This window comes from Aptenodytes patagonicus, chromosome 1, assembly GCF_965638725.1.
Source record: "Aptenodytes patagonicus chromosome 1, bAptPat1.pri.cur, whole genome shotgun sequence".
Taxonomy (NCBI): Eukaryota; Metazoa; Chordata; class Aves; order Sphenisciformes; family Spheniscidae; genus Aptenodytes; species Aptenodytes patagonicus.
The window spans coordinates 54,593,070-54,610,747 of NC_134949.1; the positions used below are offsets into that span (position 1 = coordinate 54,593,070).

The 17,678-nt window shown below is 39.5% G+C and overlaps 1 protein-coding gene across 1 annotated transcript in view; it reads right to left on the reverse strand.

The window, feature by feature from the left end:
* Nucleotides 1–9,034, reverse strand: part of NUP205 (nucleoporin 205) — a 54,957-nt gene extending 45,923 nt beyond the window's left edge. Inside the window, exons 1-5 of the mRNA XM_076335531.1 lie at nucleotides 8,986–9,034; nucleotides 3,865–4,007; nucleotides 2,661–2,832; nucleotides 1,543–1,687; nucleotides 452–611 (exon numbers count right to left, since the gene is read on the reverse strand). Of these exons, the coding sequence (XP_076191646.1) occupies nucleotides 452–611; nucleotides 1,543–1,687; nucleotides 2,661–2,832; nucleotides 3,865–4,007; nucleotides 8,986–9,013 (648 nt within the window). The 5' untranslated portion in view covers nucleotides 9,014–9,034. The remainder of the gene's footprint in view (nucleotides 1–451; nucleotides 612–1,542; nucleotides 1,688–2,660; nucleotides 2,833–3,864; nucleotides 4,008–8,985) is intronic.
* Between the last annotated feature and the right edge of the window lie 8,644 nt (nucleotides 9,035–17,678).

Sequence of the window (17,678 nt, forward strand, 5' to 3'; positions counted from 1 at the left end):
TTTCAATCTGTTTTAATAATCTGTGAATTTTAGTTTGCTATTTTTATTCCAATGGTGCTGAAAATGGTAGTGCTGAGAGCAGATGATTTAATATACAGTCTTTAGAATAAAATTGCAAAAATAAAAAAAAGAAATTTACACATAGTGCAAATATTAGGCTTACTGTCTTACTGTCCTTGATTACACTTCTTCACTAAAAATGAGGTATGCCCTAGCATCAGGGAGCAACAGCAAAACAGAAATTGCAGGAAGTAATCTGGATCCCACACTGGTATAGCACAAGCGGTGGAATAGTTACTATGATCCCTCAGACAGTAACAGAGCTTGCAAAGGTAGAGAACAGAAACTAGAAAGTGAAAAAAAAAAAATCACTCCATCTCTCTTGGTGGTCTAAATGTATTCTAATCTGTGCAGTAATTCAGAAGAATACTCACACCCAGTGAATATTTACCTCTTTGCGATGTTTCTCACTGCCCAATCCTCGCTCTCTCTGGAGTTTATCAAATTCATTGTTCAAATCAATGTGAGACACAAGAGTGAGGACCTTCTGAGTTAAACCCTGCTCCATTAGGTCATCTGTAAAGCGTGTTGTCATGGACATTAGCTCTTGACTATAATGGAAGGAATACAAATTTAACAATTAATCATACTATTCCCAGTCACAGAGGAAGTCTAAAATAATGAATCCCATAAAAAATATTTGCTGACAGAAAACGTATAAATACATTGTACACATAAAGTAACTAAATGTGCATCACTAATCAGTAAGCAGTGCCCTCTCAAAACTTTATGCTGAATGGATACAAAGCCTTTAGGTAGGTTCAAGAACATGGAATATGAGAATACAACATGGATCAGCTAGTTAAGATTTCTATCAAAAGGAAAAAGTACTATACATTAGATGCACATAACTCAAGCTCACAGCCTCTCACTAGTAAATGCAATTGTCAAATTACGTACACCCTACTGAAGTGGTGGAGATAGTTCTAAAGTAATGATTTATTTTATGTTTCAGAATTCATATTTACGCTAGAACACATCTTTTAATCTTTCTCTAGTCAAGTAATCACTGTGCATTGGAAGTAAACAGTGCATACTGTTTTCTTTTTAAAGTAAAAAAATGTTAGCATATTACATTCACCAGTAGATAGTGCATCCATTTTAAGTAAAGGCAGGAGCACAGTTCTCTGTTTTGCAGGACACAGGAAGTCAGAACACAGCAAGGGGAGAAACTCAGTCTCTGAAATACTAAGTAATCATCACTAGTTAGCGCAACACTGACTGGGAGGGTGTCTGAAGCAAAACACTGCCAAAAGGTGAAGTAGCATGAAAGAACTGAAAGTAAAATGGATATCCTTATAATCCAACAAAAATATTGTGTAAGAAAAAAAGAATATTATGCTTAAAAAACAACGTGAAAGCAGCTGCATCGGGTTATGAGAAACAAACAAATTTGAGAATATTCATATTCCCTTCAGTCTAATTAGGCCTAAAAGCACTCAAAACAAAAAGCTTTGATCAGCTCATCACCCTAATACAGACCTGAGTTCCAATGTCCACGTCTTGCCTTGGCGTGACTGGATGAGGGTTCGTAGTGAATTGGCAATGCATCTTTTTCCATCCCAGTACAACAGAACAGCCACTAGACCTCTTGTAAGGCCAGGAAAATGAGGTTGCTGGTGTTCTCCTGTTGAATAAAAATGCACGGAATAGTCACAGAAAGTTGAACATACACACTTTGATAACAGCTCTGTATCTTTGTATTTCTAATTGAAATACAAGTGTAGCATTCAGAGCAACCGTGGTTATTCACTATCACTTTGATTTGTTTCAGGCACTCAAAAGAAATCACAGATATTTTGGGTGCTATTATTAAAACTGATATTCAACTATTAAAACATCCACAAATTTAAAAGAAATAGAAGTGCAAGTCCACAAATATCCTAGTCCAAATAGTATTTGCAACTGATATCTACCCATCTTAATAATCAATTCAAGCTGATTATCAGCAAAGTATCTTTTTTCAAAATGAAATTTTCTGTCTGAATTTACATCAAAAATTCAAGTTCAAAATAGAAAGTGAGGTTGACTTGAAGATGGCTTTCCAAAGGTGACAAATCTGCAAGCTACTACTTTAATGAATTTTTTAAAAAAGTTAATGATGAACAGTAGCTAGTAATGATAACTAACAATTATATTTTAGTAACTCTGAAATGAATTTTCTACATGCAAAGCATGTGTCACTTTCCAGAATACTTTGCTTACTAATCAGTTATTAGATTATGATTGAAATAGAGTCACATATCAATGTATAACTAAAACATAAGTTGAAGAACCAATACCTGTTACACTGCTTTATGGAAAAACTCTCAATCAATTATTTTTAAACTATTTTTTAAATTCAGTGATAGAGAAAGTAAAGCATAAAAACCCGTCAAATTATTCCCCCTTTCACAATAGCTGCATAAAACATGAACATTAAGGTTCAGAACACTGTTATCATATTATATTACAGTGACAGTAGATTTCTTTTTAGGAACATGCTATGTTAGGAAGCTAAGGACTTGACTGAATCATGCATTCTTGTTACGCATACACTTAAATAAGAAGGCCCTATTTAAGTTGTATTTCTCCAGCTCTTAAATATTTTCCCTTCTCACCAGCTAGAAGGAGCTCAACAGCTGCCAACTCTCCAATATCAAAGAGGTCACTGAGGATAAAGGCTTCTCTGATGAGTTGCTCTGGCAAAAGCCTAGTTCCCTGCTGACCCTGGATAGCAACCCCTTCTGTACTTGCTTTCTGAATTTTCTCATGCTGCTGAACATTCTTTGGCTGCAAGAGAAACAAGCATCAGAAGTTATTCAAAATAGCAAGATCAAATACTGAATAAAGCTTTACACATTAATCCTTCCTCACAAATACAGTTCTGACAGGTTAGGTTGTCATCATAAAAACAAAGTCAGTGTTTTTAAACACAGAGATAGTAAAGGCATCCTAAAAATGCTTCACGCTTGCACAGCAATTGTCTCTTTGTGGGAACATACCAAAAATAATCTTATACAATCGGTGCTGACATTTAGTTTACTCAGAATAATGGAGACTGAAAGTAAATTTTGATACAATTCTCAACAGGGATTGGTATCAGCTCAATGAGAGACATCTGGGTTGTGGATCAGAACGGTTGCGTGACTCCAAAGCACTATTTTCTACATCATTCTTTTTTCTATTAAACTCAGACGCTAAAATATACTAACAAAACTCTATAGCTGACTGTTAATTTTTCTGACCTATCAGTTTAAAAAGCCATATACTATTTCAGAAGTAACACCACTGAAAGAAGACATATTTCTAGTTGCTACCTTGTGATCCATCAGCCAAGAAACAGTGAGTTTTTCCACATCATCTCACATTCCTAACAAGAAACATTCTATATTTTGCAAATTCATGCATTCACCTGTTCTGTGTGTTCATTAATCTGACTGAAGTATGAGCACGGGCCAAAACCAGACAAAATAGTTTTGTGCTTTATTTCAGACACACAAGAGTAGCAAAAAAAGCTAATACTTGACTGATGGATCATCAGATACTTTTACTATTCTTTTCAAAATAGCATCCAAATAACGAGAGAAAAAAAATGTTATAGATAACATTATCCTGTACAAGACACAAAATAATATGTATTATTCAAGCTATTTGTATTCTTAACAGCAGAATAAGATTGCTATAACACATTTATGTTATGTACTGTAAAAACATAGAATGAAAAGAATGGTCGGGGCCTAAATGGTATGTAATACAACAATACAAGACAGAGTAAATCATCAACTCTCCAACTCATTCCACAAGAGAGCATTAGTTCAGTACCGGATTTCTGAAGAGAGAAATGAAGTCAGATTTGTGTTTCTTTAAAACCTGGTCGAGGCGATGAATAGCTTCAGGTTGCCTTTTCCAAATGGCATTCATTACAGTCTGCCATATGTCCTTATATGGACCCCACAAGCTGGCAGCTAAAAGAAGAAATAAAACAATGTATTTGAAATGGAGAAAGAAAGAAAACAAATTATTTATACGCTACTTTCAATAAGTAGACTTTAACTTACTGTTAGTCTCATCTTGACAGTATAGACTGTTATGCCCATCAGGCGAAGCATATTTTCCTCTCTTAAGGCACAAAAAAATAACAACAGTGGTCTGATATAAAACCTAATTGCATTTAGGGAGCTAGAGAAGCAGAAAAGATGATGTATGCAGCTAAGTTCTGGGGCTGAAAGTCATCTTATAAAGGTATTTGATACAAGCTCTGTAATCTTTCATCCTTATATGCCTAAGAAATTCCATCCACTTCAGTAAGATTAAAGGATAACTAAGAACTAGACAGCAGACCTTGTATCTGAACGTAACTCGGCAAGGCAGGCTTCCTGCTTTCCATTTTTGACAGAAAAATCCAAAACAAAGAAATACCTAATATATGAGGGACTGAAAATGAACAGCGGTGCTATGAGAATTTGTTGCATCATTGCATTAGTCTGTGTAGAACAAAATAAATTAGAAACTAAAAATGTAAGATTAAAGGCAATATTACATAAGAAACAAAAATCATAAGCCTAAGGACACTTTTTTTCACATTTACTCATCTTCCTCATTTTAATTTAAAAAATAAATAAATACAAGTGCTTTTGATCCCTTAGACACATTTGCTGCTAACATTCTGTACAAGAGCTTCATAAAGATATGAATTTCCTTTACTAGAAATAGACAGATCAATACGAAGAATTACCTATGTTTAGAAGAGACCAGATTATTTCTGGAAGCTAGCAAGCACAGATATATTATTTAAGAGAAGTCTGACCCTACTCTAGAAACACAATCTCTCCTCTTCCTCAACAGTGAAAAGAAGTTTCCTTTGCATATTTCAGATCTGAATTTAGTACTACAGCGGAACAATCTCTTCCTCACTAGAAGTTGTATCACTCAGAACCCAAAGTCTGTAGCATGAAGACTGCACTAGTTTCCTTATCATCAGGTGTCATGAAAACAGTATACCAAACTAGTCTTCAGACTTCAGCCAGAATCGTTGTCTAAACTGAAAACCTTACAGATGGAAAATTATTCTTACCACCTAGTATTAACATCCTACTTTAAAAAAATCTCAACTATTTAAGACCCACATTAAACAGAAGTACCAAGATGTTTCCGTTGCTAGATATCATTTGTCTTTGTGAAAGTTTCAGATTCTACACACCACAAGTCACTGCTAAACATACCAGATAAGTTTATTACCAATTGCATTGTTTGCCTGCAAGCTACCACATAACAACCACTGCCTGATTGCAGGTAGTGTTATGTGTTTCTGAGCATCTACTGAGACGGTCCCTGACCCAAAGATATTGTAAGCTAGCGGTGGTTTTTCCATGCTACAATTTTGCTAGTGGAAAGGCTACTTTAAGAGGTTACTGCCCTCCTTCATTCAGAGCCATTTGTTCCCAACCGTACACATGCCTGCTTCATTAACTCTGATGGACTGCACTGTAAGTCATGTTATTCAAATGATCCAAATTAAAGAAGGGGAAAGAAAATTAAAAAAAAGCAACATTTTCCAGAGTTCTTCAAATCTTGTTTTTAAAAATCAGAGTATTTCATTAACGCAGGTTACAAAGTGGCCCTGCTAATCATAAAAACAACTGAAAGAGCAATGCCTGAAGCACAGAGGGAAAGAACAAGTGGGTAGTGAACAGCAGAGACCTCTGAAACTGGCTTTGTTTCTGGAGAAATGATAAAACACAACTATGCCTTGCAGAGTACATACAAAACATACTAGCATTTCACCTAAAGTGGGCTTAACTTTTTTTTTTTCCCTTCTTTTTAATGTACAAGTTAACACTGTGGTATAAAATCAAGTACAGAGGCAACATTTTATCTTCACATAGCTTATTCCGACCAGCTCTAAAGTAAACCTGACTAGGTGCATGTAAGTCAAACATATCCGCACCTCATCTTGACCAGGCTGCTTACGTTAAGACAGCAAGCAACAGATAACTACTCTGATGTGAAGATGCCCCTCTTTTTCATACAATCAAGACACCACCTCAAAGTAATGCAAAATGCTACATGAATGCCCTGAATAATAAGGTAGCATAAGCCAAGTCAAAGTGTAGCAAGTGAGCACGGAGACAAGAGCAGGTCTCAGAGCGAGACCACTGTTTTCAGTCAGTTTTACCACTACCAAAGGTGTCTTGGAAACAGCAAACCAAGTAAAACTTGGTCAGTTTTACGCTGTTGCAAAGGAAGAAACCACACAAAACAAGAATAAAAACAAAACAAACCCTCTTGCCCCAAACTCAGTACTAATAAAAACTATCGTCATTTACAATGCAATTAGCAGTGCCAGTAGAGCTGTATCTGAGAGGACAGCCTGTAAAAAAAATGACAAATCCTCTGTCCTTTTTAAGCATCAGAATATTTTAATCGTACAATGTTACCCCTGCCTAGACAAATTCACTAAAAATAGCTACTTTTGGACGAATAATTTCACACTCCAGACTGTAACTGGCTCTCCCACATAACTTCAGAGTTGAGAGATCTACTTCCACTCAAAACAGTCTTTTCACTCTTATTAAATTACCGAGTTCAATAAACACCAGCAGCAATCCACAGTGCCTGCCAAAAGCTGTTCAACTGTTTCCCTGGCCCATTTGTTTGCTCTTGTCCCTACAACATAATTGCTTTGCACCAGCCCAAATACACATACTGTAAGGTATTAAAACAAATTAAGGATCTAACTTTTCTAACTGAAAACTAATCCAAAAAAGAGTTTATTTTCAGCAGGATCACATCCACAACTCAGCACAAAGATGGAGTATTGAAGAGAAAGGAATAAGCAACCAGGATGGAAAAAAAGGTTGGACTTTAGCAACCATGCTGACTTTTTCCCACTTATGATGTTTCTATTATTATTACAGTTTTAGAAAGGCTGACCATCCCATCAGGGACAGCAAGGAAGGACAGGCTGGGTTGCTTCTTTTGGCAACAATAGCAGTTGACGCTTACACCTGAACTTTTTGCCAAGTTGTAGACTTAACCATGCTGTGTCTGTCCCCACAAACAATATACTATAACCTAAGGCAAAATGTTCATTAGTTCTAGTGCCACATCTGCTTTAATTTTTATCTCATCTTTCATGTAAAAAACTCCTTCTTCCCCTATTTTTTTTCAATTATAAGGCTAGAGAATCTCTTGCCATGTCATTTACACAATAAAGTGTAGTTTCATTTGAACTACTCCAATCTTCACTTCAACAAAGTCACATTTTAAATAAAGGGTCTTTGCTTTATTATTGCTTCTCTGTGAGGGGGCAGGGATGTAATTGGTTCAGTTAGATCAAAATATCTTCTCTGTAAAAATTTAGTCCTTGCTTGACACAGGAATGGAGCTTTTAATTTTATCAACTAGTCACTATGACATACACCACCTTAGTTACAGACCTTTTGGCCATACCCATATTCCTGTCACAACTGCTTTTCACAGGGCCTCCATTCTCCCTGTATTAACCTAATGAAGCTCAACAACAGCAAATGCAACGTCCTGCACCTGAGACAGAGTAACTCCATGCAACAGTACAGGCTGGGGACCAAGTGTCTAGAAAGCAGCTTTACAGAAAAACACCCAAGCATCCTGGTAGACGGGAAGCTGAACACCAGTCAGCAGCACATCCTTGTAGCAAAGGCAGCCTCTACACACCAGGCTGTATTAACAGAGTTGCAGCCAGCGGGTGTAGGGACGTGATTATTTAGGCATCTCAGAGTCCTTCACCCCAGTACAGTTTTGGGCTCCCTAGAGCAAGACACTGAAATAGGGAGCCGGAGAACAGGATGAATGAGGAGAGGCTGAAAGAACTGACCTTGTTCAGTCTTAAGAAAAGGCGGCTAAAGAGGGATGGAAGCTTTGTTGTCTTCAACTACTGAATGGCACTATACACAGAAAACAGAGACAGAGGTACCCCAGGAGAAGATAAGCGGCAACTGACACAAGCTGCAATACCAAGCTGCTAATTAGTCATCAGGAAAAAAAAAAAAAGTTACTGTGAGGGTAGTCACACATTGGTACAGAGGCCCAGAGAGGCCTCTGGGAGGCTCTTCATCCTTTCAGGTATTCAAAACTGGTTTAGATAAGGCTTTAAGGGGGAGGAAGAGAAGTAGCGTTGGACCAGATGACCTCCTAAGTTATTCTCCGATTATCTAGTCATTTCATTTTGTATTAGAATTATTCCCCAATTATAATGCGTAAGTGCTGCCTTAGTAACCCAAAGCTGCTCCTTGTGACAGGTTCTGAAAGGACAATGGGTGATCCTGATGTTCCTAATCCTTATCAACACTCAACGCAAGAGAAACCAGCTCAACATTTCCAGACTCCTTGTGTAGCACAGAGCGAAATTCAGGACATATTTCTTTTTTTGCCTTTTATTGCACACAGCATTAAGAGATGAGCGCAATACAGAAGTGATGCTTAATCACACACGGACTGAGTTACCACAGTCCCCTCGAACCAAGGTGGCCTTTGCTATCTCACGTCACGAGCTTCACAGACTCCCTGCCAGAATCAGCCAGGCACGGCGGCAGCTCTGACCGCGGAGCTCCGTCACCTCGCCAGGCACCTTTGCGCGGCCTGAGCGCCCCGGGTACCAACGCACGGGAGGCGGCCTACACGGAGGCCGCTCTCCCCACCGCCTGCCAGCGCCACCGCAGCCCCCACAACCGGGCGCCCCGCAGCCCTGCCCGCCACCCGCTCGTGCCGTGCCGTGCCGTGCCGTGCCGCGCCGCCTCCCCACACCCGGCCCTCCCAGGGTCCCTGCCCCCGGCTCCACGGGCTTTGAGAAGGGGCGCGGGGCCGGCGGCCCCCGACTGGCTGGCGGGCAGCGGGAAAGACGGCGAGCGGCGCTGCCGCGGAGGAGAAGGAGGAGCCGCGGCCCCGCGCTCAGGTTCCTCTTACCCGAATTTACCGCCAACGGCGCCGCCATCTTGAAGAGAGGGAGGTACGATCGCGGCGCCGCCACCCGAGGAAGGCCCGACAACTCCCCGGGCTGTCCGCAGAAGCGCCTCTCGAGGAGCGGGGCAGTATCCCGCCGGCTCCTTCCGCTGCGGAGGGCGAGGAGGGGGTCCCACGGCTTCCTCCTCTTTCGGCTTTGGGGCAGCCCAGCTGGCGAAAGTTAACAACCGGCCGTTTCCGCGCCGGCAGCTCCCGCAGGGGCAGGGGCAGGCCTGTACTGCGGGCTGACGGGAGTTGTAGTCGCAGAGGGGCGCGGAGCCACGGCCGGGGCTGTGGCGGCCACACATGTGGCGGTGTGCTCGGCTTTTTCTGGTATAAGTTGCATATTGATAGTTCACCGTGTCAGTCGGCTTCGTGTTCAAACCTTTTCGAGGTGGCCGCGGCAAAGGGAGAGCACCGGAGTTCTGCATTCCCACATTCACTCTGTTATAACTAACACATCGCTCCTGTGCCATTCAGTTTCTCTTTCTCCCTTCCTTTTCCATATCATGCTGAAGGGAGTCTTTCATTCCAAGCCCTGCCCTACAAGCCGTATTCATTGAATAAGGCAAAATACCTGAAGTCAGACGTTGCACCGGGAGGTAAATTTATTAGAACGTTTTCAATTTTTTTTTCAGTGGGAAAAAAAAAAAATGCTGCTATTCTTTTTTCAAAATCAGAATGGTTTCAGTTTCTATGGTTTCAGATTGAAGTCTTCATAAAAATGAAGTAATTTGTAAATGTTTCAATAATGGGTGATCCTTATTTAAAATGCAGATAATTAAAATGGCACTATTCACTTAAATCAGTAAACTAAGTTTTTTGTTCAGCTTTGTTAGCAGCTGTGTGGCATTTAAAACTCATGTTTCTTGGGCTTCGATTGGTGAACTAGGGCTTACAATCTTGTATAGAAAAAAAAAGCAGCCCTGATAGCGGTTATCCTGTGAAGAAAGCTGCATTTAAACTGAAAGTACGTGCAAGAAAAAAGTACCAGGAATGAAGAAAAGAAAGCAAAAAGGACATTTGTACATGTATGTATCTGGAGCTAAGGAACAAATATTAGTATCTTAGAAGTATCCCATATCTGAAGTCAATCTACCACCCTCTGTCCCAGTACTAATCAAGTCTCCTCCAGAAATTCCCTCCTGTATTACCTTTAAGATAAAAGATTCCACTAAGAGTATGTATTCATTTTTAGTACCGATAGTTTCCCCCTTGAACTTTATTAAAACAATATTTCATGGTTGCAAAACCATGTCCAATGAACTAGACCCATGGGAAATTTGCAAAATCTTTGCTTCTCTAGATCTTCCCTATAATGGGATGGCAGAGTGGGCAATATAGAGAGAGCAGTGGTCCTGGGGTGAGAGTGAATTGGCAAGGCAGCTATAAGAAAAAAGAGGCAGAAACCAGAGAAACTGTTTCACAAGGATTAGTCAGAAGTGAGAGAAGAGAGAGAAGAGGAAATTTAAAAAGAGGGGGGGGAAAGTCTGTCCTGTCAAGAACAGCTCCTCTCAGAGTTCAATAGATTAATCTGTTCTCATTAATTTGGCCTAATTTGTTCATTTAGTCAAAGGGTTTATAACTTTCTTGAGATTTCCCTTTTCCTGGTCTTAGCCATGAACCGGAAGAGACCTATTGCAATGAGAATGGTAGACAGTGAATTATTTATTTTATTCTAGGAAAGGAAGAGTGCCAGGCAAGACATGAAAGTAGAAAATAGGTTGTTATTCCACAAGCAGCAGAACTAATGCAGCCTGGGTACGACATTTCTGTATCTTCTCCTGTGCACCCATCTCTGCGAAGCCATAGCTCTGCTCCTACGCTGTCCACATACCACCCCAAGACCCATGGCTATGAAAGGCAGGTACCATGATAAATTGGGAGACACGTGTGCTGATCGCCTGGCCACGGCAAACCTAATAAATAGCCTGAGGTTTTGCTTCAGCCTCTCCAACCACAGGCGTCCTAATTTTGATCTTTTTCCTTTATACATTCCCTGATTTTCACAAAGTTTGTGAGGACATACGTTTTTGAGCCCTTCAGCCCTTGATCAGATTAGGTTGGAATTGGTTTAGGAATTGCAACAGGTTCAAATGTTACTGGAAAAGTTTGGCAGACTGTGATTTCCTAAGCCTTGTTTCCTTAAGAAACAAGACTTTATTAAAAAAAAAAAAAGAGAAATAAATAAATGAATGAATTTTTTTTAAAAGCCTTTCCCAGGCATTAAGAGCTGTCATATTTCTTTTGGCATTCAGATGCAGCCAGATTGCATACACTTTTTTTTAATCTCTGTTGGAGGAAAAAAATCCTTTCTAACCACTGCAGATTTAATATTTTAAATTTCCAGATAATTCTTTCCTCTCCTTGCCAATTGGCCAACAGTCACATAGCAACATGAATTAAAAAAAACACCCTGAAAAGAGTAGATGGCATGGGGTAGGTCACTGGGCAGTTGAACTACAGAAGAAAAATACCACATTTAGCTCCAGCTGCACAGCATTTATTATACTCTTTCTCTGTCAGCAATGTGATATTTTAATGCAAAATAGCTGTGACAATACAGCTCCTAGTATGGATGAAGTATAAGAGAGGTATCTAGATATACCATACCATACATTCTGCACATATTTATATTGGCACAACTGCGTCCATCCATGCTTTGATGAGTAAGCAAGTCCATGAATTCTTTGCTTATTCTTGCTTTATTTGCTGTCCTTTAATTTAGGATCTTATTGTTTACCCGGGATCACTGGCTGGTTTGGTAGACTATTTTTGCCAAGTCACTATAGGAAAAGAATACCTCATTCCTCTTCCTAACAATAGCTCTCAGCAAGTTCTCCAATACAGCTGGGTTCAGTGAGGGACACTGGCTTCTTTCATCCTTAATTAGAAGAAGGAAATCTGTGAAGTATCAAAGGTAGGCTGACACTAAATACCTGGGATGGATATTAATTCTTCTGGATTCCAGGGAAAGGAGGCCCCAGATCACCTGTAGGGTAGTGAATTCTGCTTATGCAGTGCAAGACCTTCATGTAAGAGATGTTATTTTCTGTAGGCGGAAATAACTACTAGTAATAATTAAAATGAACTGCACAATGGGAACGTGCTCTTTGACTGGAACTTCTAGATGGTTTGTGATGTATTACAGGTGTAACATTCTTAATTTTAATAATACTAAATTTAGTCACTGTGGTTCATAGCCAAATCACACATCAAGATACCAAGATAACAATGATGATATTTATTTTCTTTACATTTTATTATGATCAGGAAGAATAATTATTACCAATAAAAAAGTATTATTCAAATGCCCAAGAGGCCATGCTTAATTTCCTACCTTTAATCTTGAGTGTCATTGTGATCACATCCTGCGTGATGGAGTAAAATGAAAATTAAAAGGCTTTTCTGCATTGCAGCTGAAAAAGATGCCTTGTAGAAGTGCATCTACATAAATAGACCAGTCTTTACATTGTGAAATATGCCTCTTTACCCAAAAAGTCAAAAACATTTCTGGCTAGTGATTAGACCATAAAACTTCCTTGAGCTCTTATTTTGACTGACACTAACTCTGCCTGTGCTTCTCAGCTTACTGGTCTGTAAAAATGGGTATAACGTTTCATAGCAGGCCTGGAATGCCGATCAACTGGATCTTTAGCCTGGCCCCATCTGAACAGAGAAAAAGAATGTGTTTTGGGGTTACGTTAGGTTGGCAGAGTAAAAAACCCTGAATTCTCTTACTATGCCAGCTAATTTTCCTGAAAACTTCTTAGCTGGCTATAATCCTGTCTTTTTTGCAAAAAGCATGTTTTATATATCGAGATAGTTAGCTCAGTGTCAAATCTTAGAAGAAAGTCTAAGACCTTTCCCTGCAGCGATTCTCAACAAAATAACTTTGTAATTTCTCTATCTTCCATCCTAGATATTTCTACTGTCACCATGGTATCTAAGCTCATCGGAGAAACCGTGTGAGGTTGTTGCTAGCTTGGGTAAGTGGTTTAGCTAGTCCAAGGCAACAAAGAGCTAAATGTTCTCAAAGTTATATGAATACCTTCCTTGGGGTCTGGGAGCAGGGGGAGAGGAGCTGAACAACGGCGAGTTTGCCCTTCCTGTGTAGGTGAGGACAATTATTGACTATAGGCATCTGACCAGAAATGAATGCCTTGATAAACAGTATCAGTAATTTTCCTGCTTGACAATTGGGTCCTTATGATCCCTGTTCAGGCTTCAGAGGTAAAATGAAAATACTGTTCTTGGCCATGTGATGTATTGTGAGTTAATTTTTTCCTAATTCCTGCTTTGGGGCCCTTAGAGCTATCTATCTTGTTATTCTTTCTTCTCTATCCCAGAATGAAGAATAGCTTTTCTTTTTTGTAATAATTTCTCCATTCAGCTTCTGAAAGGAACGAGACAGTTACTAGCCCGGGAGATAATCTGATTATAGTGATGATGTAGCTGCTAGTAATTGGCAACAAGAGGTGGAGAAACATGCAACAGGGGAAATGATGGAAAGACAAAATGCAAGCAGGGTGGAGATATTTGATATAGTAAGTAGAAGTGTTGGCACATCAACTGCCTTATTGATATGCATTCTGTTCAGTGATTTCCGTATCAGATTTACAGATGGTTGATGTTTTTGCTACTTGCTAGTCCCACAAATTCAGACTTCGTCCTGAAATTCACGCTGAGCTCTTTACGAAGCATGTTGTATATATTCTGCAGGCTGAGTTATACACTTATTGCATCCTTTTGGGTTCTCATCAGAGAATGGCTGTGCTGGAATAGGTGTAAAGCTACAGAAGTGTAATGAGGTCACTTGAGCAACACTGAAAGTGTGTAAAGTTGCACAAAAATGTCTGTGCTAATAATGTAAAGCACAGGGTTTCTGTAAGTGGAGATGATACAGGAGACAGGAGAGAAAGTATCTTGACAGTCATAATCTGAGCTAAATTGTAAAAAAAAAAAAAAAATCATTACTTTATACTTACAAACTGAGTGGATTTGATATGGGAACCAGTGAGACTCAGGAAAAATGGCATCTCATAATGCCATCTCTACTGCAACGTGAAATTACTTCACAAATTTTCCCAGTGCGGTCCACTTCTTTGGAGTTCTCTGGGTACAGGATAAGAAGCTCCTGTACACCAAAGATGTGTGCAGAATTTGGCTTGTGTACTTCTGACAGTCAATTACTGAAATACTTTCCCTGGCCTGATGCTCCGAAATAGCCTATTTGAAGGAAAGCCCTGTTCCAATAGGTAGCATAAGAAAGGATTTGCTTTCTGCTCCAGTCCATTTTTGTTTTGTTGAAGTTTCCTGAGGATCAGGAAGAATTATCCTCAGGAGCAACAATCTGAAGGTCATGAACTGAACAAATCCAATTTCTGGAATAGACAACTGTATTAATTGGCTCTGGTGTCAAATATTTCACTGCAAGTCACATATCTATTAAAGTCTCCTCCTGCCTTATTTGGTTATGACTGTGCTGCAGAAGAATAATGAGAAGCAATATTAGCTGTTCACAATTAATGGGGCAATTGTTGAGACCACATGTTCAGTAACTCCTACCAAGGTGACACCTTAGACATTGGAGCACTAAACTATATTATGTGCTTGAGTGATCAAGACTGGAGTTTATGGCTTATGCTCATTCAGTTGCTTGAGTGCTTAAGAGGAGAATAGTGGAAAACCTTTATCTTACGCACAGGCTTCTGAGCTGCTCGGCACATATAACTCTCATACCTTTCTTTTAGATGGTGTCAGATGGTCAAAATGAATTTCCCTCATCATTCAAGAACATTCCTATTCTAAATCAGACAAAGCTAAATCTCTGTCTTTGAAATGTAGTGCTGAAAAACACCTGGTCAGCTAATCTGAACTCTCAGATAAAATGAGACCTAACCAACGGAGAAGACAAAATTCTCAGAGTTAATTGTGTGTGTCTGTAAATGTCCAACATGCTGGAATGGTAATCCTTTAGGTCCTTCTGCAAGCCAAAACTACTAATATTGTAGATTAACTTTAGTGGAATTATAATGAAGCATACTTAGAAGAATAGTTCATGCCAAAGTTATTAACCTATTGAAAGCATGCATACAAGAAATACTGATTTGAAGAACAGAAATTCAAAGGTCAAGAACATGGAGAAAAAAGTGGTGACCTGCATTCATCATTAGGGTTGATATCTGCATAAAAGGTCATACCAGTTCTCTTTAAGTAGACAGCAGTAAATTATGATCTCAGGATAGCTTTACATCTTGTGCTATCTCTTTACAAACGACAATCAGTATTTGCTTGGAAATAACACTCAGAATGTGTCACTCAGCTGCATTCCTAGGCATCTGCCTATTAATAATATAATTTTGTTTTTCTTATGCATCACTCTCCGTCTCATTTAATGCACAGTCTGTCTGCAGAAACAAGGAGTTGCGGTGAGGTCCAGCCCAGGAGAAGCTTGAGGTACTGATTCATTCTGAGACACTGAGGGAAAGGTTTGCTTGCAGGTATATTTAGACTGTAACTACACAAGGACACTAAGCTATGAGAAACCCCTAAAAATGAGGTGGCCTTATTTTTAATGAAGATTTGATTGTGCCTTTTGGGTGGCTTAGTTTGACATTGTTTTGTACTGGCAGATGGTAAATATGTTTTTACTTCTCAGAAATTCTAGTGTCAATTTTGAGGTGAGATCCAAACAGCATTATAGGAAAGATTAATGCCTCCCGTTCACTGGAGGAGTTCAGATCACTTGTTCAGGTTGTGAGAGGCTTGCTAAGTTCCACACACATCCTCCCCAGCTTAACATACATCTCCCATAAAGGTTGGAGGGGACTTTGGCATTGTATGCTCTCAATCTCTCATTAGTGCCACTTCATTTTGCAAAAATAATTAAACTTTCACCTGATATGGAACTGGAACCTGCCAGGGAGTGGAGTAGAGATAATCCCACTGTTCAAATTACTAATCTGACCACCAGGTAAAGAATATTTCTTCTGCAGTTTGTCTCAGTGATTAAGTCTTTTGGACAAAAGCATCAGCATCAACCAAAAGAATTGAGGGAAGCACAATCCAAGGCCCTCAACTGCCTAGAGCTTTTGCTCAAGTAATGTGAGACTCAAATACTAATTCACTTTCTGCCTAAATCATGAAGAAATGTAACCTAAGTGTCTACTCCTTTGGAAAGTTCTTGAAAGCCTGAGCCATATGTGAAAGGGGACACCACTTCCACCAGCTCTGTCAACGTGACCAGCCACAACCTTTTTTCCCTTACAGGTATTCCAAACCAAGGCAATCTGTATTCTAAGGGTGGATTATTTTTCTGATCTCAGCAAGAACAAAACCATGTTTTTATTTGTATTCATCAGAGCCACTCTTTTAATACTTTCTGGTTTGTTTGCCTACTCAGATAAATCAGTGAGTCACATAGCCCTAGTGCTCTCAATAAACTGATTTCCTGTCTGAAAGTTCTGTGTCTTTTCTCTCTATTTGTGGCTCCATAAAATAATGATTCAGCTCCAAGTCTTACCTCACACTGACTTTCATACAAAACACCAGAAAAAGGACTTTTTGGGGAGTTAGTCTCCCTCTAGAGCTAACAGCCTTCCTCATTGCTAGGACTCCCCATTCCTAAACAACTTACCTCCTCTTGAAATACCGTGCAAACACAGAGAACATTAAGGGGATAGTATTAATTGTTGATATTTAAAATTAAGGGGAAAAAAATAAGGGGACAGTAAGTACATACACAGCTAGCATCACCCAGGGCAGTGTATGTTCTTACTCATATGATGCTTCTCTACCCACATCCTTCTGTCATCCAAATCACAGCTGAAGTCAGCCATGTCATAGTAAGAAGTTCTTCAATAGGAAGCCTGGCTGCCATTGCTAGAGCCAATTGACACAAGAACTGCTGTGGTGGGACAGGAGTAATCAGCTTTCTGGTAACCTTTTGTCACATGCTGTGACATGAACAAACTGCCTCAGCTCAGCCTTTTCCCAATGGGGCACACCTCGCAGGTAATTGTACTGTCAATTTGCTCCACAGCAGTTGTCAGCCCTCTGCAGACTGAGCTGCTAGGGCTTACTTTTAGAGTTTTTATTTAAAACAACTGCTTGGATTTCACAGGTGCAAAAGCTTAAGCAATGGAGCACTTCCTAAAAAGAGGGCTTAGAGCCACCAACCTTTTGAACTTTTGTGTGCTGAATTTCTTGGAGACTTCTCTCATGAATCAGTTGCTTCATGACACGCAGAGCTGTTTTGTCTGAATGTAAAGAGGACATAACAAGCTACTAAACTTTAAAGATCTATACCAGATGCAGATGAGCCATGAAAACCTAAGGTGGCTCTATTTATCCTCTTAATTCCTCAGTTATCTGAGATGAAAGGTACCAATTAAAGGTGAGTGCTGTGTCATAGCTAAGTTTTCTTAAGGAAGTACACTACTCCGAATATTAGCCAAGCGCCTTTTACAGTTTTGATTCTTCAGTCACATCAACAAATAAAAAGCAATGCCTAATAAAACTCAATTAGGCCATCATGGTCTCCTTTGTCCAGGAGTACAACAGAAGCACTGTTATTCTTTCAGCAGTTTTACTTCACGTTTTGAAACCTGCACTCTTTGTTTTTGCTCTTTTTACTTTTCATGAAAATAGTCGTA